Source organism: Crinia signifera, chromosome 4 (genome assembly GCF_055691185.1).
Source record: "Crinia signifera chromosome 4, ASM5569118v1, whole genome shotgun sequence".
Classification (NCBI taxonomy): domain Eukaryota; kingdom Metazoa; phylum Chordata; class Amphibia; order Anura; family Myobatrachidae; genus Crinia; species Crinia signifera.
This window is the reverse complement of record NC_139220.1, coordinates 209,224,316-209,251,856: the sequence shown is the minus strand read 5'-3', so window position 1 is coordinate 209,251,856 and position 27,541 is coordinate 209,224,316. Positions and strand designations below refer to the sequence as shown.

Here is a 27,541-nt window from a genome sequence, read left to right as displayed (position 1 = left end):
GGAGCAGAGATGAGGGGGACAGCCCTACGCACTGTGGTGGGTTTTGCTGGGGCAGGACAAACCTGAACTGGTAGGTTTGTCCTGCCCCAGCAAAACCCACCACTCAAGGGGTTAATTAATTGTTGAGGTTAAAATACTCTATATATTTAAAATGGGTATCTTGCATCTTATAAGGCCGTGCTTTATTCAGTCATGCCTGCCCTATCGATCTTAGAGGAAAACCTTTTTATCTATCGAATGAGTTGGATACAGATATGATATCTAAGGTGGAAAGATTTTATATTTTGGATTGGTGGGAAAGCTGTACACACACACAATGGGGCATATTTAATGATTTTTTGAGAGCTGTGACAGCGAGCAGTGCTAACTGCTCGCTGTCACAGCTCGCATGGTCAGTATTCAACTGACCCCCTGCACACGCCGTTGCCCCGTCACTAGGTTTTTGCAGCGACGGGAAAACGGCGTGCGCGGCCACTAAAACAGCGAGGTTTGCGACTAAATGCAGCAGGCTCCCTGCATTAGCCGCAAGCCTCGTTGTTTGGGGGAATCCTCGCTATCCCCCAGAACGTAGAATAGGGTGAGCAGCCGGCATGCGGGTCAAGGGCGAGGGATGCTTGTTTTCGGCGGTCCCCAACGTTTAATCCCCTTGCTGGCCGCATTACGGGCCTATGTCTTGGTATCTGAAACGCGAGGTGGCTGGTGATGATGCTCCTATTTTGTTTTAATATGAGGATAGGGCTTTAAGAATCATGTGGGGAAGTGCAGGGACTGTCCTCTGGGCAAGTACGTGTGTGTGTGGTGGGTGTGGGTAGGAGAGGGTGGTTTGAGAGATGATATGATAACACTATCTTTTCAGTTATTAGATTTGTACAAGTCTCGTCCATGGAGACCTTCAGTTCTACTGCTGAAATAAACAAAATAATAATAAAAAATAATAAGTATTTTTGATTTACATGTCATCCCAGCTCCGCTCTATTTTTCAAGAATCTGTACTTACTTCAGCATGCAATAATTCCCGTCTCCTTCCAGTTTGTTCTGCTGCAAAAGGCCAAAATAAAATATAAAAACTCAAGTGATATGCAGTAAGTATAAACAGTATTAAAAAATAATCAACATAAAAACTGTAGATCATAAAAAGTCATTGTAACAGAGCCAAAACTGAATGCAGTATTTGCAGTTTGTTTGGAAACGGTTTTAAATCTATAAACATTGGTACAGTTAAGGGGAGCACACACTGCACAATGCACTTTCTATTTAAGCCCCATTCTATTGGAATTGAATCGCACAGTGTCATGTACACATTTATTTATTTATTTATTTATTAACAGTTTCTTATATAGCGCAGCATATTCCGTTGCGCTTTACAATAGCAGACAGTGATACAACAAAACAGGGTATTTACAGACAGTCAAAATGTAGGAGGGCCCTGCTCGCAAGCTTACAATCTATAGGGAAATAGGCATTGATACATAAGGATAGATACTGTATTCTTTATTGCATCGATTCCACCAGAATGCAAGGTTCTATGACTGGTTCTGGAATTTGATAAGCTTGCCTGAAGAGATGAGTCTTCAGGGAACGCTTATAGGTTTGGAGACTGGAGGAGAGTCTTATTGTGCTTGGGAGGGCATTCCACAGAGTGGGTGCAGCCCGAAGAAAGTCCTGCAGTCGGGAATGGGAGCGGGTAATGAGTGTGGATGAGAGACGCAGATCTTGGGAGGAGCGTAGAGGTCGTGTTGGATGATATTTTGAGATAAGAGAAGATATGTATGTTGGTGTAGTTTGGGTTTATGGCTTTGTGTGTAAGTAAAAGAATTTTGTATTGAATACGGTAGAATACAGGTAACCAATGAAGTGACTGACAGAGTAGCTTTGCAGACGATGAACGTCTGGCTAGGAAGATTAGCCTTGCAGCTGCATTCATAATGGACTGTAGTGGTGAGAGTCTGTATTGGGGAAGGCCAATAAGTAGACTATTGCAATAATCAATGCGTGAGATGATGAGAGCATGGATTAGAGTTTTTGCAGTGTCTTGTGTAAGGTAAGGGCGAATTTTAAATATGTTTTTTAGGTGCATGTGGCATGATTTTGAGACAGATTGAATGTGGGGTACAAAGGAAAGTTCTGAGTCAAGGATAACACCTAGGCAGCGAGCTTGAGAGGTAGGAGTGATTGTCATCTTCTCAACAGCGATAGAGATATCAGGTTGGTAACTACTATTTATTGGCGGAAATATAATTAATTCTGTTTTTGAGATATTAAGTTTGAGGTGGCGAGATGACATCCAGGTTGAAACAGCAGAAAGGCATTCAGAGACACGGCTCAATACAGATGGGGACAGGTCCGGGGAGGATAGGTAGAGCTGAGTATCATCCGCATACAGATGATACTGAAATCCAAAGGAGCTGATTAGTTTGCCAAGAGATGAGGTATAGATTGAGAAAAGCAGGGGACCTAAAACTGAACCCTGAGGTACTCCAACTGAAAGAGGTTGCGAAGAGGAGGTAGAATCAGAGAAACGAACACTAAAGGAGCGGTTAGAGAGGTAGGATGAGAACCAAGAGAGGGCTGTGTCTTTAAGACCTATGGATTGTAGTGTTTGTATGAGAAGTGTGTGGTCAACAGTGTCAAAAGCAGCAGAGAGATCTAGAAGAATTAGGAGTGAGTAGTGGCCTTTAGACTTAGCAGTGACCAGATCATTCACAACTTTAGTCAGTGCTGTCTCTGTGGAATGTTGGGCACGAAAGCCTGACTGATGCGGGTCCATTAAGTTGTGCGAGTTCAGAAAGTGTGTGAGGCGAGTATAAGCAAGTCTTTCAAGTAGTTTGGAGGTGCATGGAAGTTGAGAAATGGGACGGTAGTTTGAGAGAGAGCTTGGATCAGAATTCTGTTTTTTCAGAATCGGAGTAATAATTTAGACTATATATTACAGGTCTGTACTATATAGTCTTGTATGCACAGTCTGTTTTATTATTCAATTTCAATGCCGCAGGGCCGTGCATCGGGATCGAATCGAGATTTGCTTATTTAAGCAAAATCTAATACAAAAATAGATTCATCGTGTTTTCACCACATTAGAGCAGTATCCAGATGGCTCACAGAGAGTGGGGTCGATCCTATTATTTGCTAATGGTGCGAGGTGCCAATCGGGTGCCGTTCCAATGCCAGCAACAGCACACAGTTTAAAACGATCTTGCACCGTTCGCAGGCCCGAATTCGCTTAAAATTGTTCACAACGCTATGGTGCAGGAGCACTTATAGGCAAATTCCGTCCGCTTTAAGTTTGTCTGGTGCCGAGATGATTCACACTCGTGAATCATCCACGGCTAATAAGATCGACCGCAATGTCTAGACAGAATCAATAGGCCCACACACTAAGTTGAAACTGAAAAGGCCAACATGAACGGAATCAACATTGACGAAATGTTTACATGCACTACCATATAACCTCTGAAGAACAGATGTTGATTGGGTGCTAATAGACCAAAGAGTAAAATATTTTTTCCAAAGTATACTAGAAACATTTGACTTGTGTCTGTACAAGTAGACTGTGTTTCCTCATAGGTCAGGTTTGTGGACCTGGCTTTGGGTATACACAGAAAGAATACTTGATTCCTGAAAGGAACAGAGGACTGCGCTAATAGATGAAATTTCCTCTCTTACACCATGAGTAAATACACATGCTCAAAACAATGGAGACTGTTTTAGTTTTAAATGCAATATTTTGCACTTTATTTTATAAATAAAAACAAAAAATAGGCGGCCACCTATAGCAAATAGTGCACTAATACATAACATCAACATACACATTCAAAATTTTAATAAATGAATAAAATGCAATACTTTGAGAACTAATTTAAGCCACAAGACTTCCAATATGGTATACAGGTCGAGTATCCCGTATCCGAATATCCGTTATCCGAATTATTCCGAAATACGGACATTCCAGAAAGTGAAAAAAAAAATTTTTTTTTGCTAAAAACTCACTGGGGACATATGTAACAACATCACTGGGGACATGATATGTAACTGGCACTATATATGTGCAAGACAATGATTGCTTGGCTTTCAAATTCAGTGCTGAGATAGTACACACATTTTGTTTCACGTTTTGAAACCTTGTTTTTTGAACAATTAAAATATGTTTGTGTGTATTTTATGTGGTAATAAAATATATTTGTGTGTATATTATGTGTTTATACAGCATAAATGCAAGATACTTCAAAATACATCATTGAAATATTAAAATATTCCGAAATACGGAATAATCCGTTATCCAAAATTCTCCTGGTCCCGAGCATTTTGGATACGGGATACTCAACCTGTATAGGATTCCAGACTTTATATATCCTTAGAAATAGAGGGGGCCGGCTTTTGCTCGCTGTAATGCCAAATGTCAGTAATCACAAATAGAAAGTCTATTTTTAAGGGAATTGATATCTCATCAAAGGACAGTCATTTGTTGGGTGTATATAATAATTGTGTGCGTTTAGCACATGGATCTCACCCGTATTGGTCCTGGATGGCGGTGGTTTAATGGAGTGTCCCGCTGGGAGGGGATCAGCGTCTGTCCGTGCGATGGAAGCGGCTGGCGGGACTCTCACCCCTGCTGCTGCTGGCTGGAGGTCAGACGCTGACGGCTGTGTGCCTTGCACTCACACCTGCCGTATCTCCTCCTCCTCCCGGCGTTCTCAAAATTGAAGCGGCTTGGGCAGCGGCTGTGACAGCTTAGATTGGAAAGTGCCGTGTAGTGGATATTGGATGGTGTGGATGGTGGAGTGATGTCCACGGGATATCTGCAGTCTCGGCCTTAGTGAAGCTTTTGGTAGATAGCTGGGTCCAAATTTCTAACGCGTTTCGCCCTCTAGTAGTCCACCGCCAACCAGGGCCAATATGGGTGAGATCCATGTGCTAAACGCACACAATTATTATATACACCCAACAAAAAACTGTCCTTTGGTGAGATATCAATTCCCTTAAAAAAAGACTTTCTATTTGTGATTACTGACATTTGGCATTACAGCGAGCAAAAGCCGGCCCCCTCTATTTCTAAGGATATATAAAGTCTGGAATCCTATATACCATATTGGAAGTCTTGTGGCTTAAATTAGTACTCAAAGTATTGCATTTTATTCATTTATTTAAATTTTGAATGTGTATGTTGATGTGATGTATTAGTGCACTATTTGCTATAGGTGGCCACCTATTTTTTGTTTTTATTTATCATTATATTTATAAAATAAATTGCAAAATATTGCATTTAAAACTAAAACAGTCTCCATTGTTTTGAGCATGTGTATTTACTCAAGAGAGGAAATTTCATCTATTAGCGCAGTCCTCTGTTCCTTTCAGGAATCAAGTTTACATGCACTAGGTCGACATTGACAAATGGTCTACATGCGCCAGGTTGACATTGATAAAAAGGTCAACATATCTTTATCATGCTTTACCATCCATGTGGACCCCATTTGGGAATGGTAAAAGCATGGAGAGTGAAGCAAGTCAGGCAAGGGTACGTGCTACACTAATTGGGGATCCACATGCTGAGGTGTTGATTAAAAAATCTTTGCTTTTGTCAACCATTTATCACAATTGACCTAGTGCATGTTGCCCTTTTGGTGTTGACATGAACACCCATTGGAGCTCTGGTTTACGCTAGTTTTTATGAATAGTAAATGGTCTAATGTTCTATTTTCATGACAGTAAAGAAATACAATATAAAAGAGTAACTTAAAAGTGTTTAATAAGTTTCCTGCCTCAAATTACATGTTAATATTCATAGGTTCTTTGGCAACATACAGTGCATCCAGAAAGTATTCACAGCGCTTCACTTTTAACACGTTACGTTACAGCCTTATTCCATAATGGAATAAATTAATATTTATTCTCAAAATGCTACACACAATACCCAATGACAATGCGAAAAAAAATTTGGGGAGAGAATTTTGCAAATGTATTACAAAAAAAAAACTATGAAATAACATGTACATAAGTATTCACTGCCTTTGCCATGAAGCGCAAAATTTCCACTGATCATCCTTGATGTTCCTACGGCTTAACTGGAGCCCACATGTGGTAAATTCAGTTGATTGAACATGATTTGGAAAGGCACACAAACCTATATAAGATCTCGCACTTTAACCAAGCATGAAGTCAAAAAAATTGTCTGTAGACAGCCGAGACAGGATTGTCTTGAGGCACACATCTGGGGAAGGGTACAGCAATATATCTGCTACTTTGAACGTGGCTTCCATCATCTGTAAATGGAAGTAGTTCATAACCACCAGGAATCTTCCTAGAGCTAGCTGGCCGGACGTCTATAAACTGAGCGATCAGGGGAGAAGGACCCTAGTCAGGGAGGTGACCAAGAACACAATGGTATGTCTGACAAAACTACAGCATTCCTCTGTGGAGAGAGGAGAACTTTTCAGAAGGACAACCATCTCTGCAGCAATCCACCAATCAGGTCAGTCTGATAGTGTGGCTAGGCGGAAGCCACATGGTGGCCCGTCTGGAGTTTGCCAAAATGCACCTGAAGGACTCTCAGACCATGAGAAACATAATTCTCTAATCTAATGAAAAAAAACTGATTGAATTATGTGGCGTGAATGTCAGGCGTCATGTTTGAAGGAAACAAGCCACCGCTCATTACAAGGCCAATACCATCTCTGTAGTGAAGCATGGTGGTGGCAGCAGCATGTTGCGGGGATGTTTTTCAGTGGCAGGAACTGGGAGACTAGTCAGGAAAGAGGGAAAGATGAATGCAGCAATGTACAGAGACATCCTGGATGAAAACCTGCTCCAGAGTGCTCTTGACCTCATTCGGGGTGACAGGTCATCTTTCAGCAAGACAATGACCCTAAGCCAAGATATCAAAGAAGTGGCTTCAGGACAACTCTGTGAATGTCCTTAAGTGGGCCACCCAGAGCCCAGACTTGAATCCGATTGAATAACTCTGGAGAGATTTGAAAATGGCTGTGCACTGATGCTTCCCATCCAACCTGATGGAGCTTCAGAGGTTCTGCAAAGAGGAATGGGCTAAACGGCCCAAAGATAAGTGTGCCAAGGTTGTGGCATCATATTTAAAAAAAAAATCATGAAAAACTCATGTCGATCATTTTCATGTGTTGACCTATTATTGACTGCCAACCTAGACACTGTAGCCCTATAAACCGGATTCCATTTATCAGCATGTACAGGAATTTCATCATAACAATATACAAAAGATTTTCACTGACCTGATAACATTAGTATTAGTTCCCCAAGACTCTGCTGGTAAAGGTCCAAGGCGTCCGCTGCCATGCCCTCGTCATCCTTCAAAAGTAGAGATGAAGGAAGGAGTTACAATGAAGGTTCACAGAGAAATGTCATTATAACTTCCTGAATGGCGTCATACCTTCATAACGGCAGCTGAGGCCACATCCAAAGCAGCAAACAGACGTGGTTTGTCCTGGGACATTTCTAGATAAAGTGCCAAATTGAATGGATTAGTATTTGGGATACATAGAAGAAAGGGAAACATAACATGAGATTTCCTAGCATTGAAAATAATGCACAGATCTCTCCGCACTTGCTCCATAAGCTCCTACATTGCTATCAGGGAATCGGTCTAACATACTGTGATTACAGTAATTGTAAAACACGTGAGAAAGATGAGTGTGGTCATAAAATAGACTTAATACAAAAAGTAGCCATATGGTATTTAATATAAAAGACACACAGAACTTTTAGCAATAATGCTCCACCTACTGTATTTAGAAGTTTTGATACACCTCCTTAAAGGAACCCACACACGCACCGATCCCGGCGGTGCGATGTTATGCGATGGGGTGCGCGCTCCCGCGGCACCTCATCGCACAGTACAAAAAGTATGTGCTGCACATACTTTTTGTACTAGCTTTTTATCGCATCGCATGCACAAGGCATACGATGCGATGTGTGCTAGTTAAGCACAGAACGCACGCCGGGATTGATGCGTCTGTGGGCACCTTAACAGTCCAAAGTCTATAGAAGAACAACAACAATATTGCATTGCATATGGACACAACAAAGTAGGAGCAGTATTTAAAAGCACAAAAATGGTCTATCTAGAGATAAGGTAAACAATATCCATTACAGAAGGAGCTGGAACTCACCCCTCAAGAGTTCCCGAGAGGACATGTCTTGCAGCAGCAGAGTCTTGTTACTAGAGGACACCAGTACTTTCAGCTCCTCAGCTCTGGATATGTACTGACGAACCTGTAGGAATGGTCGAGAGCAAAATCACTAAAATGAAATAAAAAAAACATGGAAATCAAACTAATGTTGACGATAAAAAACCTGCTGTATGATTGATAGATTCAGCCGAAGGACCAGAAAACATAACACTGCGCCTTGCATGATCAATACTAACCTTTGAACGTATGGCTTCTTTGCGGGAGACATCGGTCTCATCTAAAAGAAACATAGAGCAAACGCTGCAGATAAATGTTTTACTGTGGGCAAACATCTATACATAAACAAGTAAAAACATAAATAATTTAGGAATAAAATATAGTGATTTAGGACTATAAATGCTAACGTTTCAGGAAAGGTGTAATCTTGAAGCAGTTTTACCATGGACACCCTAATTTGAGAATAGAAGCCCTCTGTGTACTCCCATCTGACAGATGAATTTCCAGTCCCTCTTACAACTATTTATTAAACCTTGAAGACATTAAGGGCCTAATTCAGACCTGTTTGCTAGGCCGCAGGGAAGATAAATCATTTGATGGTCTCTTATATCCCTTCGGTAATGAAAGCTAGTCTAAATTGACTTCTATTTATTGCTCCAAAAGGAGGCGGGTGCTGGCGCCATGTGACATCAGCAGCCCATCCCGAGCAGGCATCAACCTACCTGCTTTCCCAGGGGAACACTCATAAAATGCTGGGTGTTCCCTTGCTACTGCCCCATTTAGGGAATCAGTCACTAAATGAAGAAGTTGCCTAAATCAACCAAACAGCTACTGAAGATACGTGAATCTGATTGGTTTCTTTGGGCAACTGCTCCACTTTATCTTTTTACACGGCTTGATAAATCTACCCCTTTGAATGAGTATGGCTTTAAAAGTAGTAGTGTCCTCCACTGAGGTCACACAAATACTTTTTCTAAAACTAAAATATTAGCAGTTTAAGGGTACTGAGAGATAGCTTTCCCTCCCATAAAGGTGGCATGACCCTTAATCTAAAGTAGATGAAAAATGGGCTGTGGGTTGGCCTAGTGTTAGAGGGAATCAAGAGGAGGCAGCTGGGTAACTTTGTGGAAAAGGCTTCAGTCTCTTTCCTTTATTACTGTATACATACATACTTATGGGGATGAGATTGAGGTGTGGAGGCTCCAAAGCTGTAGCAACAGTTTGTTACTGATTGTGACTGAGATGCTGAAGAGTATGGTAACAGAAATTAGGTAAATGCTTGAAGGCTGTCAGCACTCTGCTGTTTCTGTGTTGTTGTTTTTTTAATTCCAATGTCTTTTGAAAAAAATCATCAAAATTATCTGACTCATTTTCTTATATCTAATTGTACAAGACAAGGCTGTCCCCTTTCTCCCCTGATTTACGTGCTAGCTATTGAGCCTCTAGCTGCGAAAATACGTAATACTGACCGACTCCCAGGCCTGAAGATTGGTGCTTCAGTCCACAAATTATGTTTATTCGCAGACGATGTCCTCCTTCTTGTCACAAATCCTGCGGAGACTCTTCCCTCTCTACATATGATTTGAAATTAATATAGTGCAGCATCATGCTACAAACTGAACACTACAAAGACACACGGCCTCTCGATAAATCTCTCTGACTCCCTCCCGACTCTCCGCTCAATATATCCCTATAATTGGTGCTCTGTAGCTATTAAATATCTAGGTATAAAAATATTCCTGCCGACCCGTCTAAAGTTTCTGAGGTAAATTTCCCTCCTCTCATTGCATCCATCACAGCTTTAACTAAATCCAGGCTCTCATTTGATATATCCTGGCTAGGTTGACTGGCTGCTTTTAAAATGACTGTTGCCAAAGTTGATTTATCTATTCCGTACGATCCCATATGTTACTCCACAGAAGATTCTGCGAGACTGCACTAGGGTTATGACTAAATAATGTTTGTTCCTCTAATCCCCCTAAACAATCCCATTCTAAAATGACTCTCCCTAAGGCCAAAGGTGGTGTAAATCTACCAGATCTGACTTTATACCACGAAGCAGCTATTCTAGCTCAGTTAAAGAACAATTTTAGGGCAGATTCTAATATTAGCTGGGCTCTCCTCGAGACCTCCGCAAGCACCCTGTGTACCCTTGTAAAGATGCTCTATTGCTCCCTAAATGTTTACGACCCACACCCATTTCTATGCTCCAATCCATGAAGGCCTCCTTACAGGTTTGGGATACTGTAGGTTAGCTTCTAGACTTTCACTTTCTTCCCGCACACTAGTTAACATCTCCCATCAAACCTTGTCAACTATTATCCCAAACATAATTCTTACACGGTGGTCCACTTGTGAAGTGGCATTGCTAGCAGACTTACTGTTAGGCCCTACGCTGCTATCTTTTTCAAGTCTACCAATAAAAATTAAATTCCTGAATAGCAAACTTTTCCATTATTTCCAGATCTCTCATTAGTTGCATTCCATCCCTAAGAACAGCAACCCTGCCAATCCGCTGATCTCTCTAGATTTTTGCAATTTATTTCTAAAGGTGACATTTCCTTCTGGTATGAGTCACTACAAGACTTGATGCTAGGGAAGCCAATCCCCGGGCATTTTTTCAATCCCGGGATTCGGGATTGAAAAATGCTCAATCCCGGGATTCCCGGGATTGGCTTTCCTAACAGAAAAACGCCCTGGCTGCCCCGCATTTACTTACATGCAGGTGCAGCTGGGTTGCTGGGTGGGTAGATGGGCGGTCAGCTTCAGGAGCCAGGAGCCGGGTTGGGGGATGGGTGGCTAATGCTGCTGCTGGCTGGTTAGTTGGACGGGCGAGTGGCAAGGCTTCTTCATACTGCCGGGCGTGACATGACCTGCCTGCGCGCAGCGTGACCTCTGATCTCATCACGCTGAGAGGTCACACTGCCCAGTATGCTCTGCCGGGTGAAGTCGGGCAGCGTCTGAGCGGGTGCTCAGACGCTGCCTGGCATTAGACTGCGTATGCGCAGTCTAATGCCGAAATCCCGGGATTGGAAACTCCAATCCCGGGATTGAAATCCAGGCCTTTTTGGGGCCGAATCCCAGGATTGGCCACCCTACTTGATGCCCTCCACTAAATCTAACTCTCAGAAGAAATGGGAAGCTGAATTGGGCATAGATTTAACTGCAAAAAGGATTTATTTACAATTACAAAAGTGTGGTGATTTATAAAAACAATCTCATTGAAATAACCATGAAAAATCATGGGACCCCATGTACTACCCACCATCATTTCATTGACTGGGGTATCCATGGTCATTCAATGGTTTACTTTGATTTTTCATGGTTATTTCAATGAGATTGTTTTTATAAATCACCACACTTTTGTAATGGTAAATAAATCCTTTTTGCACTCATACTCGTATAGATTTTCTCTTATTACGCGACTGAATAGGGACACTACCCACCACACCCAGTATAAAAGAAGGTGAGCGCAGAGCTATTACTACTTTACAATACGTTTAGGAGCGTGGACATACTCCAGCTCAGCAGCCCCTTCGAACATTTGGTCATCTTGAGCGCGGACAAACCAGCACATAATGGATAGATTTAAATGCAACAAAATAGAGCAAATTGTTCCTTTCGTCATACTGCAGATCTATGTCTACATGTTTAAATCACACTGAAATGCACATTAAATTGCTCCATAGACTCTATTTGACACCAGACAGGCTACACGTGTTTTTGCCCTCATGCTCCAAATTTTGTGGGGAGGTGGGAAACATTTTCCATGTATTTTGGACATGCCCGGTATTGACCAAGTATTGATCAGATGTTTTGATTTAATTAACAGTGTATTAGCTCTTCAATTATCCCCTTCCCCTCCCTGCCTCTTCTTAACCTAGTCCTGGAATACATCCTTATCTACAAATGTTATGTTTTGGGTTATATCTTAATGGCAGCCCGAGCAACCCTAGCCCAACTTTGGAAACAGGCAGCTCCCCCCTTGATCCTGAAAGTGATCCAGAAAACTCATTTTAACTTTAGAATGGAAACAGAATTTATGCCCTATGCTTGTTTCAGCATCTTCACCAATAGTACAATGGTCTTACTCTGGCACACATTTATCATCATCATTTACCGAAGCGTGGCGAGCGCAGCGAGCCCCGCGAGGGGACGCGTTTTACTTCACAGGTATACGCGTCCCCTCGCCACGCTTCGGGCTCGGTGGCTCGCTGCGCTCGCCACACTTTATATTCTCAACTCCATGCCGACGTGGATAGTAGGGGAATGAAAAGGTCGGAGGACGCGCACCGCCGCCCCTCGCGGGCTCGCTGCGCTCGCCACGCTTCGGGTTTGCGTCAATCGTGGGGTGACGACGGGGCCATATACAATGTGAAATGGGTCATATTGGCCCATTTCACATTGTTTCCTATGTGAGATGGACTTAATCAAGTCCATCTCATCTTGTGCCATTATAATGGCACAAGACTGACGCGATGCTCCCGATTTCAATGTTAAAAATTATTTTAACATTGAAGCCTATGGCAAAATTGCGGGCATCGCGTCAGTCGAGTCGGGGGCAATGTTAATGGCCGCGATTTTGCCTTTGCCGGCAAAATGGACGTGATTTCAAAGGAAATCGGGTCCATCGCGGGCATCGTGTACCTTTAAGGTACACGATGCCCGCGATTGTGGCCGTACTAAGAAACAAGTACCTTTTTTTCCATACCCCATTTCTATAATAATTTTCAATAAAAATGCATTGATGTTTAAAAAAGAAAAAAATCATCAAAAATTAAGAAAAATGTATTTAAGCCTTCATGGCTAAATGTCTTTATGTGTGTGTTTATAAAGCATGCACTCATTGTGCATTGTCGTGTACTGTAGGGTATGGATCAATAGGTCACCAGCAAGGTCGACAAGCATTAGGTCGACACCACTAGGTCGACATGACTTAAGGTAGACATGGAGGAAGGTTGACATGACTAAAGGCCACCTTGGGTTTTGTCGACAGGGCCATTAGGTCAACATTGAAAAAGTCGACATGGTTTAAAAAAAAAAATTTACCCGAATGTCGACACAGGCAACATAAACACTAAAATGTAGCACCGCGTCCCCTCAGTACGCTCGCCATGCTTCGGGCATGGTGCCTTGCTATGTTCGGCACACTATTTTATTCTCCAACCATGCTCTAGTGAATGGTAGGGCATGAAGTAACGCCTATCAGCAGATGTCGTGTCGACATGGACACCGAAACGTACATACCACCGTGTCCCCTCGCACGGCTCGCTACACTCGCCATGCTTCGGGCACAATATGTTATTCTCCCACCACGCCCTAGTGGATGTGGGGCATGAAATACTGTCTGTCAGTAAAAAACCCATATCGACCTTCCTGCATGTCGACCTAATGCTTGTCTGGTGACCCAATGACCGTATACCGTACTGTAAGTCACTGTTTTCACATCTATGTACTTTGTTAGGTGCTGTGGAACCCTGCTGGCAATATATAAAAACAAAATTATAATTATCATCACAGGTCTCACTGTATTTGCCAAGGTGAGTTTATGTCAAATGGACACCCCACTGCTCTGCTCCCCTCTCACTCCTTGTGTCCACTTATTTTTCCTGAAAAGAATTATGCAATTGGCATGTGCAATTATGTTATTGCATGTACTTGCATTAAATAATGTGATAATCCTAGTGATAATGCGCTTCAAATGATGTAGAGATAGTACTTATAGAAGCTTCTACTTTTTTCCAAGTTTTTGATGCTTCCACTGGAGTGTATCTGATGCAGTAATAAGTAGTCAGAACTGTAATGATGTTTATGTATTATATTAAAATCAGCACTTTCTAAAATATTAAAGAAAACACAGCGTGCAAGGCATTCCTTCTAAGTGCACAGTTCCAGGTGGTCACTCTAAACAGTGTGAACAGTTTGTTGTTTTTCAGTAGATGACTGGTTCCTGGATTTCTAAAAACAAACTACCACCCACTCAGCATATGCTTAAGCAAGCATTTCCGGAGTTACCTCTCCCTTCTCCTTGGGTAAAAGACGTACAGTAGTGATTATCAGATATACAGTGTATGTATTTTTCTTCAGTGCTGCACTGCTGCTATCTGTGACAACAGGTAGTCATCCACACTTAAAGAGACAAATACAATAGGCATCTGAATTCTCGTGAAATATAAATAAAAGTTAAACATATTGGTAAGTACTAGGGGAAAATGATCCCTAATGAGGACTACATACATTTCATTAGGGACTGAATCAGCTAGGCAAATACTTGTCAGCAAGTACAAGCAATTCTATATCCTTTTTTCTAAATGTGCAATTATTTGGTGGCAAAGGAACCAAGGAGCAGAGAAGCAGTGGGCAGCTGGGCACGCTGATGACACTAGTTTATCAGTCTTCCTTGCAGTGCAGGATCCATTGCCACAGTGGAGCCTAGGGAGGCCAATCCAGGGCCATTTTCTCAATACTGGCATTCGGGATTGAGAAACTCTCAATCCCAGGACTGGCCTCCTGATATATGTGGCTGCTGCATTTGTAACCTGTCCTAGCTGCCTGGCCACATGAGAGTAGGGAAAAGCGGGAGTAGGGAGGCCGCGGGCAGCTGGGCCCTGTACGGAAGAGGCGAGGTGACTCCAATCCGGGCAGACACGTCGGGCATGGGAAGAGGCGAGGAGACTTCAGTGCAGGCAGATGTGGTGTAGAGGAAGCCCAGTGTGTGGCTGCGCGACATGACCTCTATCAAGCTGTCCAGCCACACAACCTTGTTGCTGGACAGTGCCTGAGCTGAGCACTGCTGGCGCTCAGCACAGCACAGGAGAAGGGGATCAAACTGCGCATGCATTTCTATTCAAATCCCATCCGATCCCGGAATTGACATCCCTACATTACAAGAGCCATTGCAGGACTTGTTTCCTGCTACTGTAAGCGGCAATAACATAGTAAGCATTGAAATGAATGGGCTAAAACTTTTACTGGGGTTAAATTACCATGAGGGGGTTCTTTGTGGGGGTTAATAAATGATGGGGGCAAGGGAGTTATTGCTTTGATGCTAAAGTATTTTTTAAAGAGGAGTTATTTAATAATGAGAGGATAATAATGTGTGGCTATCAGAATATAGGTCAGTATCTGCAAAAAGCTGTGAACCTGTGTGCTTTTGCAGCCACAATAGAATATCAACTGCAAATGTATTGCAGATTTGGTTTCCCCTGCTGTAAATCCCAGATAAGTGCCAGCATCGAGCTAGTTGGATAGCCCCGGGAGAAGTAATTATACATAGTTAATTACCGTGGCACATTGGGTACCGTCCTCATATTAGGACCTCTACCTGTGTGTGAAAGGGTCCAATCAGGTCTAAATTCCCAGAGTTTTAAAAGTGGTTGCGACTAGGGTCAAAGCCAATCAATTTCATCCCCCGGGGGACCCTTTCACACAGAGAAGGGACATAGGTTGATCCGGCTTGCCTTGGCAAATTACCGGTACTTTTATTTAATCTGTAAAGCAGTGGTTCCCAAACTGTGCACCTAGGCTCCCTGGGGTGCCTCGGGACACTTGCAGGGGTGCCTCAGGTTGGTTGTCCATGACCAATTCAAATTATTTATGATCAATTATTTCTGGACAAAACCAGTGCTGGTTGCTGCCAATCATAAAATGTGTACAATCAGAACCAAATCCTGCCCTTTACCACATAACTGACCTAAGAAGCACATATAAACACAATCTACTTTATATGATATAAATTTTTGGGGGCCTAGGGGTGCCTTGGAAAAATTCTGATACTCTAGGGTGCCTTGATTAGAAAAAGATTGGGAACCCCTGCTGTAAAGGGTAAATGTTTATTTTAGTTACATTTTTTTAAAAAAAATATATGAATTGTTTACAGTATATCGCATTAAAAAGCAACAAAGGTTCCCTTAGCTAAAGGACAATAAATAAGATGTGTGTAGCCATAATGCAAGACAAAAATATACCATGAATGGCATTTAACCCTTTGAGTGCCACCGTTACTGTGAGCGATCCTCAAAATATCCAGTATTGCTCACACCGACTGTTCTTTTAGTATACATTAAATTAGTTGAAGTTTAGTTAAATATTGCACCCCAGAACAGTCGCTGTTGAGCAGCGCTGGCATTTTTAACGGATATTTTTCTCTCAGAGCAACGCTGGCATTCAAAAAGGTTAATAAGGTTTGAGCAACAAATTCCCTTGGCACTCAAAGAGTTAATACAGTTGAGACAACCATGACTACAGCAGCTTATATAAATCCCTGGTATCATCAATAGGTTATTTAAAAAAAAAAAAATACTTACTTTGAACAGGCATTCTGTGGTCATACAGAAACTAACATGCCCTAAACTTTATTACTTTGTACATTATTCTGGCAAATGATTAACATTTGTCATTTATCACTTCACCTGTTTTTAGTGCAGTATTTCTAGATTCTTATTGCCAATATTTCTCACTAATGGACAGATGTAGCAAGCTTAAAAAAGTTATAAAATGGAGAGTGATAAACAACCAGTCAACCAGCTCCTACCTTTCATATTTCAAACCCAGCCTGTAACATGGCAGGTAGAAGCTGATTGACTGGCTGTTTATTACTCTCCATTTTATTACCATTTTGAAGCTTGATACATCTGGCCCCAAGGGACAGATTTATTAAAGCAAGAGATAAAGGGGCAGATTTATTAAGCTCAGTGATGTGATAAAGTGTCTGGTTTTTATCACCGGCCAATCAGCTCCTACCTGTCATTTTTCAAACGCAGCCTGTAACTTCACAGTTAGGAGCTCATTGGCCAGTGATAAAAACCAGACAATTTAACACTTCACCGAGCTTAATAAATCTACCCCAAAGTACCAGCTAATCAGCTCCTAACTGGCATGTTACAGGAAGTGTTTGAAAAATGACAGTTCAGAACAGATTGATTGGCACTTACTCTCCTCCAAGCACTGATACATCTCCCCCTATATTAGTTATTCATACTTGTTAATGTTATACAAGAGAATAACTTGTCATGGTCATATAAAGCCACTTAAACTTGCACCGGTCCTACATTTCTGTTTTTCAGGATTCTAATTAGATTGAATATGTAATAACACAGACTCTTAGTAACAAAATAAAAAATAAGTTAATTAAGTGTTACTATATTTTAACAATTCAGTTAAAGCATTTTTAGTATGAATGTTTAATCTGTTTAACAAAAATATACAGTAAATTGACCGTGAGCAAGATTTGCTCTATTTTGGTTATTTTCTATGTAAATATGTCCTTTTTTTAGTGTTTAGATTAGTTGCTTTTGCACAATATTCTTAAGCTGGATACACACTATACAATGTGTACCCAGGGCAATATTGCATGCAGAGGGAGCTGGCATTGGCAAGTGCATCATCAGTGACATACTGGGTACATACTAGAGGATGCGTCCGATATGTTACTCCAATATAGTGAATCAGACAACATATCGTCCAGTGTGTACCCAACTTTAGAGAGACATTTACAGTATTTCCTCAACCTTTACAGACAGAGTATTTCCCCACATCAATAAGGCACTAGTGATGCTTCTCCACTAGTCACAGGTCTGCTTCACTGATTCTACACTTTATGTTCCATTTTTACTTATTCATGCAGAAGAGCTCACAAGAACATACTGGGGGAGTTTTTGTGTATGGTACACCGCTCCTGTACAGAAAATAAGCCTACTTCCCATTGCAACTGGACTCTATCTGTAAGTGCTGCAAGACAGTTTACTAAACAAAGGTTTCACTGGCTGCCATATGAGTTATAGCAACGTTTCCGCATTGTTAATAGGGTAAGCTTTCATAAGGTCACATCCTCCGCATTGTTTCACATCATTTGAAGTTCATTCTAATCTCATAATATGAGTGATTTCCTCACATATAAGTCTATCTACCATTCCTATTGCAATGCTTTGGACACTGCCAAGCAAACCTACTTCCAATCTCTCATCTGTTCTCATTCCACCAACCCTAAGCGACTTTCTAAACACATTTAAGTTTCTTCTGTACCCTCCTCCCCCTCAAGCTACCATTAGTGCACAAGAACTTGCCTCCTACTTTAAAGGACAAGATTGATAACAACCGAGATGAAATGGCACTTTCTCTTCATTTCAGCCCACAAGTGAAAAATAAGTAATACTCTGGGTGCCGGACGGGATCCCGACAGGCATTTACCCGACATTGGGATCCCGACTGTCAAAACACCGACAGCCGGGTGCCCGATGGCCACCTGCTATTTTCCCTCGTGGGGGTCCATGACCCCCATAGAGGGAGAATAGAATAGGTGGCGAGCATAGCGAGCCACTGTGCCCGCAGCGTGGCGAGCCCGCAAGGGGCTTAGTTGCGCTCACCATGCTGTCTGGGTCCGGCCAGTTGGGATTCAGACGTCGGGCTAATGACTGTCGGGATCCCGACTGTCGGACCCCTGTACCACACCCCCACACTCTTCGTATTTTCCTAATCCACTACCTCTCTTCTTGATCCTATACCTGCTCAAGTCATTAAAACTCTATCTCCTGTTTTTATCCCAACCTTAACTAGAATCTGCAATATCTCTATTGCTACTGGTACTTTTCATTCTCTCTTCAACCATGCAGTGATAACTCCCATTCTGAAAAAAACACAATTCTGACCCTGAGGCTGGTTTTACACACTCCGGCTCCTGCCGGACGGCGAAAACCCGTACGGCCAGGGAGCCGTGCAGCACACACTAGTTTATCATGGAGGGGATGGCCACAGCCTGGCAGCCATCCCTTCCAGTGGCGGAATCCGGCTGCAACCGTACGGGTTTTCGCCGTCCGGCAGGAGCCGGAGTGTGTGAAACCAGCCTATATCACTCTCTAACTACGTCCTAGTTTTTGAGCCGACATGTGCCGACAGTTGGTATTTCATGCCCTACCATCCACTAGGGCATGGTGGAAGAATAAAATAGTGTGCCGAGCATAGCGAGGCACTGTGCCCGAGGGGGTGTGGTGCACTTTAAACTGTGTCCATGTTGACTGTGTTTACATTCGGGTAAAAAAACTGTGAAAAACACCATGTCGACCTTTTGACTGTCAACCTAGACACTGTCGAACTAATGACCTTTCGACCTAGAACCATGTCGACATTTTCCCATGTCGACCTAATGACTGTCGACCATCATGCTGTAGACCAAATGATCCCAACCCCTTCAGTCAGGCTTTCGTTCCCAAAACTCCACTGTTGATCACACTCTTCTCATACAAACACTACACTCCCTAGGTCTTAATGATACAGCCCTTTCCTGGTTCTCATCTTACCTATCTGATCGCTCTTTCAGTCTTCTCTTCTCTGACCTTACCTCCTCTTCACTACCTCTGTCAGTAGTTCCGCAAGGCTCAGTTTTGGGTCCTCGGCTATTCTCAATCTATACCTCATCGCTTGGCAAACTAAACAGCTCTTTTGGATTTCAGATTCACTTGTATGCAGATGATGCTCAAATCTATCAACCCCAGAGTTGTCACCAGTGATTTTGGGCCGAGTCTCTGAATGCCTCTCTGCCATCTCATCTTGAATGTCTTCTCGCCAGCTCAAACTCAATATTTCGAAAATGGAATTAATTATATTCCTATCAGCCAAGAACAGTTTCCATCCTGATATCTCCATAACTGTTGACAACTAGTCAATCTACCCTACTCTACAAGCTCGCTGCCTAGGGGTCATCCTTGCCTCTGAACTGTCTCCAAATCATATTACACACATCTAAAAAACGGTATCCAAAATACGACCCTATCTTACACAAGACACTACTAAATCCCTTATCCATGCACTCATTATACCCCATATTGACTATAGCAATAGTCTCCTAATTGGTCTTCCCAAGAACAGACTCTCGCCACTGCAATCCATTATAAATGCTTCTGCTAGGCTGATCTTCCTAGCAAGACGCTCATCGTCTGCTGATCCGCTCTACCAGTCCCTCCATTGGTTGCCTGTATTTTACCGCATTCAATATAAAATAATTCTACTCAGATCTAAAGCTATTAACCATACTGCACCAGCTTATATCGCTTTACTTATCACAAAATATCTCCCAACTTGACCATTCTGCTCTGAGGAAGATATGTGTCTCTTTTCTGCATGGATCATTAGCTCCCATTGACATTTCATCGGGCTGCTCCCATCCTATGGAATGCTCTTTCACGCACAATAAGACTCTCCACTAGCCTCCAAACTCGAAAGCGTTCCCTGAAAACTCACCTCTTCAGGCAAGCCTATCATATTTAAGTGCCACACACATAACCCCCTGCGGCACTAATGTATTATATAGCTTTTCTTCTGGACTTGCAACTTGGTGGGACTGCTATGCTATTACTGGTGCCTGTCCTTGTGTTTCCCTCCTATGTCCCTATAGATTGTAAGCTTGAAGCAGGGCCCTCCTACCTCCAAGCCTGTCTGTTGTTACCCAGTTTGTTTTATCACTGTCTACAATTGTAAACGGAACGGAATCTGCTGCACTATATAAGAAACTGTAAATAAATAAACTGTTTCAAAAAGAAAATTACATTTTCCAGGCAACCCTTCATTTAAAAGCAAGATTATGTATTCTAGAAAACATGTTCATGCAGTATATTACTGTGCACATAAAGTACAGATGAACACTCACAGTGCAGGGCAGGGATGAAGTATTCCATGGCTCGGCAGTACAGAGTGAGGGCGGCTGGGTGCTCTCCTGCTCCATCTTTTTCTACTGCCTTTACCACCAGCGACTTCTGTTTACAGAAGGCAAATATCAACGGAGGGACATGGAGAGAGGAACACAGTGGCCTGAGAAAACCACTGGTATATAAACCAAACAAAACATCAGATAGCAATTTCTGAAAGTGGCTATACAAAAATTTTGGGGGTGATAACGGCAGGGGTGCTACTCACGGCCTTCTCCAGAGACTCTGCACAAGGCATGTGCTCCAAGTCCACAAAGGAGTGGTTGAAGAAATCTGGAAAAGAGATGCGCTGATCCGGGTCTCTCTCCAGGAGCCGCTGAAGCAGATCCCGGCATTCAGGTGAGACTCGCGGTCTTGTAGGGAGCTACAGACAAGTAGCCATAGAGAGTAAAAGGAAAAGAAAACTATGAGTGCAAAAAAAGTGCCAGCCAAGTAGTGAGCATTTTAACCTCTGTACAATTGATATTTAAATGTTAAAAACAGGACTTGTTTTATTATAGTATACAACATTATAATAGAAACAGGTGAATATATGTAAATGTGACAGGCTACCGCTACACTAACCTGTAGTCTATAACTTGTGACAACAGCACACTGACTCATCTACCTGCGGCCTGCTGGCCCTGACTGTGATAATTTACAGGGAACATTAAAGTGATAATTCATGGGGAGCAGTCACTGGAGTAAATCTGCTTTTATCTCTGGTAAATGGTATATGGAAAGGATTTGATCTCTTACATGCTTCCAGATAACATGTTAATTAATCATTTACTGTTTGAGTTTGGTTTTGTATTTGGACAAATAATCAGAATCCTAACTCATGGTGTCCCATTATTTGCAATTACCACAGCCACATCCTGATTTCATGTTTTTCACAATAATACAGAGCACCACACAACTGCACATATAATTCTAGGCGGTATATTTATCATAGTTATTTGCAGGAAATTTCCAATAACCAGCCTGGATATTACAAGGAGGGACCGCTGGAGATATCTCCAATATAAATGTGTTATGGGTCTGCTAAATTCTTTACAATACTCAGGAAGCTAATGCCATCTTCAAATGGTGTTAACACATAGTGGCCTTTGGTCCCCAATAACCTATGTCCAGGATAATACTGTACTTGTGCATGCGCCAGGTCCAAACCTGATAGTGGCAACTTATGATATCTATCCCGTAAGATTAAGTAGAGTGACATAGGTTTGGCATCACCCTTTAACAAGCCTTCAATGTAAAAGCTGCTTCTTATATTCTAAACACACTTGGATGAAGCTTCATGTGTCAATACGGGGTGCATTGAGCATACCGGCAGTCGGGATGCCATTGCCGGCATCAATAAGTTTACCGATGTCGGAATCCCGACTGCCGGGGTGCTGAACGTAAGTATGCTGGAGCGGGATAGGGTAAAGCAATTAGAAGGGAGACTAGGTTGGTTAGGTTTAGGCGATGGGGTATGGGAGGTTAGGCACTAGTGGAGAGGATTAGGGTTAGGCTGCAGGAAGAAGGTAAGTGTTAGGCTGCAGGAAGGAAGGGCTAAGTATACTTACCTGACTCCTGGTGGGATTCCCTCCTTTGTGATGCTTGCGTCGGTATTCTGAACACAGGCATTCAACATGCTGATCATCCGTATGTAACCAGTCAGTGCAATCTGCCAGCAATTCCTCTAAGGGAATTGTGCAGTAGACTTATCCCCACTCAGACTATTCATATTTTCTTATCCAGAAGAGAAATCTCATTTATTACCTCAATAGTCTGGACACTCCGTATTTTCTCCTCCAGCTCCGAGAATGATCTGGATGCAAACGGTGCTCTCCCAAACAGTGCCTCTGGAATGAGTATTATTATGGTTATTTACAATTAATATCAGACATGTTTTTTGCCTCGCTATGGATGCGCACATCGTTAACAATATTGAGTGTAACGATATTGTGATAGATATCACACACAATCCCCATTCTGAGCAATATCTTTCACAATATCCTCTAGTGTGTACGGGGCTATAAGTCTACATTTCCCTCCACACAGAATATGCTTGTGATATAAATATAAGCAGACACAGCTAGAAGGTGCGGTTTTCAGCAGAATTTCTATGTATATATGATCTAACTGTATAAAATGGTTATTACTTCTGGATTGCGTGCTTACCATACAGAATAACCCCTACAGACCAGAGATCGACCCGTGCATCGTAGTGCCTACTACACACCATCTCCGGAGCCATATAGAGTGGAGATCCTCGCAGTGCCTGAGGCTCATCCTGTGAGGTGATGTGCTGAGCAAACCCAAAATCTGGTAGGAGGACAAATCCTGCTTCATTACATGCACATACATGTCTAATGTTCAGTGGGCTCATATCACAAACAAATGAGTCTGTAGCTACAACTGAATGAAAAGTCTTTATGTGAAGAATACAGAATAAAGGAGTCAAAGTATTATCTAAAGAGCAGCTATATAGTATGATGGACATAGGATAGTCCTAATATGAGGATATCAGGACTATGGTATTGTTGAGTTTAACTACACAGCATTAAGGAGATGTTTATCATACAACCTTTTTGCATATACAAGTGTTTGGAGGTATGCACTATATTAAGGACTTAAATAAGGCAGTAAATTAATAAATCAATAAATAAATTTAAATTGCTTTTACTGGCATATATATTATTTACTGTAACTTTCACTGAATAAACAGCATTAGCCTTCAGGTTTCTGTGCTTTTCAACAAGGCATAGGCATCATCTATATTATTATTATCCCTTATTTATATGGGGCAACAAGGGAGCCGCAGCACCCACTTACAGTACATAAACAAATATGCAAAACCATGACTTACAGTTGAAAACAATAGAAGACAAGCACAGGGTACACAACCATAGCTGCATCAGCAGAGGACACTGGAATAAGTATCAGCGCGGCAGAAAATTGCAGAAGGAAAAGCATAGCGGGAAGAGGGCCCTGCTCGTGACAGCTTATTTGTCCTTTCCTTGAAAATCAGGGAGTTGCGTTGTAGGAGTTAATGTAAATAATCCTGGGAACAGAGCTGGGTGTACTGTATCTGTGTAGCTCATATGAAATGTACTTACAAAGCACAGAATGAAAAAGCAATGATTTATTTACAAATTGTAGAAATTGAGCCACTGTATAATCCATTAAAATTATAATTTTAATCAGCTGCTCTTTCTATTAGTACTTATAAGAGAGGCTGACACTCACCAGCCAACTTGAGGTGGGGTCTATCCAGGCTACAAAGGAGAATATTCTGAGGCTTCAAGTCCAAATGTGAAATATTTTTCTCATACAGGAACTTCAACGCACATGCTGTATAATATATAAAGTGAGAGATAATCAGGCTACATAGATATGATCCTCCCTGCTAGCTGCATATAGAGAGAGACAGACAGACAGACAGACAGAGAGAGACAGACAGACAGACAGACAGACAGACAGACAGACAGACACACAGACAGAGAGAGAGAGAGAGAGAGAGAGAGAGAGAGAGAGAGAGAGAGAGAGAGAGAGAGAGAGAGAGACAGACAGAGAGAGAGACACAGAGAGACAGAGAGAGAGACAGAGAGAGAGACAGAGAGAGAGAGAGAGAGACAGACACAGAGAGAGAGACAGAGACAGACAGACAGAGACAGACGGAGAGAGAGAGAGACAGAGAGAGAAAGGGAATGGAGCCGTTATCAGAAGCCAACAAGACTGAAACGTGACTAAAAAGCACAAAGACAGTCAGCACGTGTGCAAGTCACAAAGATACTTAATGACAAGTGAGAAAGCCAATAAAGCAGAAGTGGTCCTGTAAATGAGGGAGAGGATGATGGCTATAAAATAGGAAGATTGCAAACAGGAGAACTACCCACCGAGTTGTTGCAGGAAGATTTGGGCAACTTTCTCTGGCAGAATCCTTCGGGTTCTGATAAAACGGGAAAGGTCTCCCGCTGCGCAGTATTCTGTGATTAGGAATATGTAATCCCGGTCCCACTAAAATATAACATTTATCTAAATGAGGATGACAACATTAGATAGATAGATAGACAGATAGATAGACAGATAGAATGATTTCTGTTTATTAGACTAAACCAGTGGTTCCCAATCTTTTTTGATTCAGGGCACCCTAGAGAATCAGAATTTTTTTCACGGCACCCCTAGGTCCAAAAAAAAATATTTCGATTGGGTTTATATGCGATTCTTAGCAGCAGTTATGTGGTAAAGGGCAGGATTTGTTTCTGTTTGCACACATTCTATCATTGGCAGCCACCAGCTCTGGTTTTGCTCATAAATAATTAACCATTAATAATTTGAGTTGGTCCTGCACCACCAAGCCGCGGCACCCCTGCATGTGTCCTGAGGCACCCCAGGGAGCAACGGCACACAGTTTGGGAACCACTGGACTAAACCTTTATCAGGAATTATGAAGGTTTAGCCTAAAACTGAAATGTAGAATTTACAGCTGCACAGTGTAATTCTTTATTTATAAATCCTGCATATATCGGATTTACAGCGAGGGCACCCAATAGTTACATATTCATAAGGTATAAGTGTTAGACCTTTGGACTAAAAAACAAGAGAAAAACTCCTGCAGAAATGGTGAACTGGAGGATTTAGTCACAAAAAAAATAAAAAGGGAAAACTTAAACAACACAATGTAACTCCAAGTCAATCACACTTCTGTGATATCAAACTGTCCACTTAGGAAGCAACACTGATTGACAATCAATTTTGCATGCTGTTGTGCAAATGGAATAGACAACAGGTGGAAATTATAGGCAATTAGTAAGACACCCCCAGTTATTCTGCAGGTGGTGACCACAGACCACTTCTCAGCTCCTATGCTTTCTGGCTGATGTTTTGGTCACTTTTGAAAGCTGCGGTGCTGTCACTCTAGTGGTAGCATGAGACTGAGTCTACAACCCCCACAAATGGCTCAGGTGGGGCAGCTCATCCAGGATGGCACATCAATACGAGCTGTGGCAAGAAGGTTTGCTGTGTCTGTCAGCGTAGTGTCCAGAGCATGGAGGCGCTACCAGGAGACAGACCAGTATATCAGGAGACATGGAGGAGGCTGTAGGTGGGCAACAACCCAGCAGCAGGACCGATACCTCCGCCTTTGTGCAAGGAGGAACAGGAGGAGCGCTGCCAGAGCCCTGCAAAATGACCTCCACCAGGCCACAAATATGCATGTGTCTACTCAAACGACTGCATGAAGGTGGTATGAGGGCCCGACGTCCACAGGTGGGGGTTGTGCTTACAGCCCAACAGCGTGCAGGACTTTTGACATTTTCCAGAGAACACCAAGACTGGCAAATTCGCCACTGGCATCCTGTGCTCTTCACAGATGAAAGCAGGTTCAACTGAGCACATGTGACAGACGTGAAAGAGTCTGGAGACACCAAGGAGAATGTTCTGCTGCCTGCAACATCCTCCAGCATGACCGGTTTGGCAGTGGGTCAGTAATGGTGTGGGGTTACATTTCTTTGGGGGGCCGCATAGCCCTCCATGTGCTTGTCAGAGGTAGCCTGACTGCCATTAGGTACCAAGGTGAGATCCTCAGATCCATTGTGAGAACATATGCTGGTGCAGTTGGCCCTGGGATCCTCCTAATGCAAGACCTCATGTGGCTGGAGTGTGTCAGCAGTTCCTGCAAGACAAAGGCATTGATGCTATGGACTGGCCCGCCCGTTCCCCAGACCTGAATCCAATTGAGCACATCTGGGACATCGTCTCGCTCCATCCACCAATGCCACGTTGCACCACAGACTGTCCATAAGTTGGCGGATACTTTAGACCAGGGTCTGGAAGGAGATCCCTCAGGAGACCATCCGCCACCTCATCAGGAGCATGCCCAGGCATTGTAGTGAGGTCATACAGGCACGTGGAGGTCACAAGCACTACTGAGCCTCATTTTGACTTGCTTTAAGGACATTACATTCAAAGTTGGATCAGCCTGTAGTGTGTTTTTCGACTTTAATTTTGAGTGGGACTCCAAATCCAGACAACCATAGGTTAATAAATTTGATTTTCATTGATCATTTTTGTATGATTTTGTTGTCCGCACATTCAAATATGTAAAGAACAAAGGCCCTTATTCTGGTTGGTGCGGTAATATCCGCGTGCGTTCGTGCCGCCGATGTTTTGTGTCTGCGCATGTGCAGAGGCGTCTCTGCGCATGTGCGAGCGGGACGCACGGCCGCATTCCGCATGAAATGTGTACACTACGAACAGGGGGTGGAGAGGGGTGTGAAGGGCTGTTTGGGCTCATTACAATATGTTTACACCCCGCGTTTCATGGGCGTTCCCATGCAAACGCTGGGCGTACGTATGGTAATGCGGCCATGACGCACGTGTAGGGGGCGGACATATGACATTGCCGGATGTCAGCTGCCCGCCCAGATCCCTGCTTTTGCACGGAGAAATGCCCGTGTGGTCTGAGGTTGCGGGAGCTGGCGGACCACTCGGCCCTGCATTCGATGTTCTGCGACCATCGAATGATGGAGGAGGTGTATTCATAAGAAATACACGTGCGGTCCGTTCGGACAGCTTCTTACCGCGTACGGACGGAGTTGGCGATCCGTATGGAAGGGGTTTAGGACGCACGGTGCTGGCCGCATATTCGGATCCGGCCGCACCGATCAGAATAAGGGCCAAAGTATTTAATAAGAATATTTCATTCATTCATTCATTCAT

At 42.8% G+C, this 27,541-nt stretch overlaps 1 protein-coding gene across 3 annotated transcripts in view; it reads right to left on the bottom strand.

The window, feature by feature from the left end:
• ULK3 (unc-51 like kinase 3) overlaps window positions 1–27,541 on the bottom strand; it is a 32,117-nt gene that overhangs the window by 3,645 nt on the left and 931 nt on the right. For all 3 annotated transcript variants that reach the window (XM_083183664.1, XM_083183663.1, XM_083183662.1), the window contains exons 3-13: window positions 24,718–24,838; window positions 24,068–24,172; window positions 23,000–23,143; window positions 22,598–22,680; window positions 21,060–21,215; window positions 20,794–20,899; window positions 8,393–8,433; window positions 8,136–8,238; window positions 7,397–7,461; window positions 7,239–7,314; window positions 998–1,038 (exon numbers count right to left, since the gene is read on the bottom strand). In XM_083183664.1, the coding sequence (XP_083039790.1) occupies window positions 998–1,038; window positions 7,239–7,314; window positions 7,397–7,461; window positions 8,136–8,238; window positions 8,393–8,433; window positions 20,794–20,899; window positions 21,060–21,215; window positions 22,598–22,680; window positions 23,000–23,143; window positions 24,068–24,172; window positions 24,718–24,838 (1,041 nt within the window). The remainder of the gene's footprint in view (window positions 1–997; window positions 1,039–7,238; window positions 7,315–7,396; window positions 7,462–8,135; window positions 8,239–8,392; window positions 8,434–20,793; window positions 20,900–21,059; window positions 21,216–22,597; window positions 22,681–22,999; window positions 23,144–24,067; window positions 24,173–24,717; window positions 24,839–27,541) is intronic.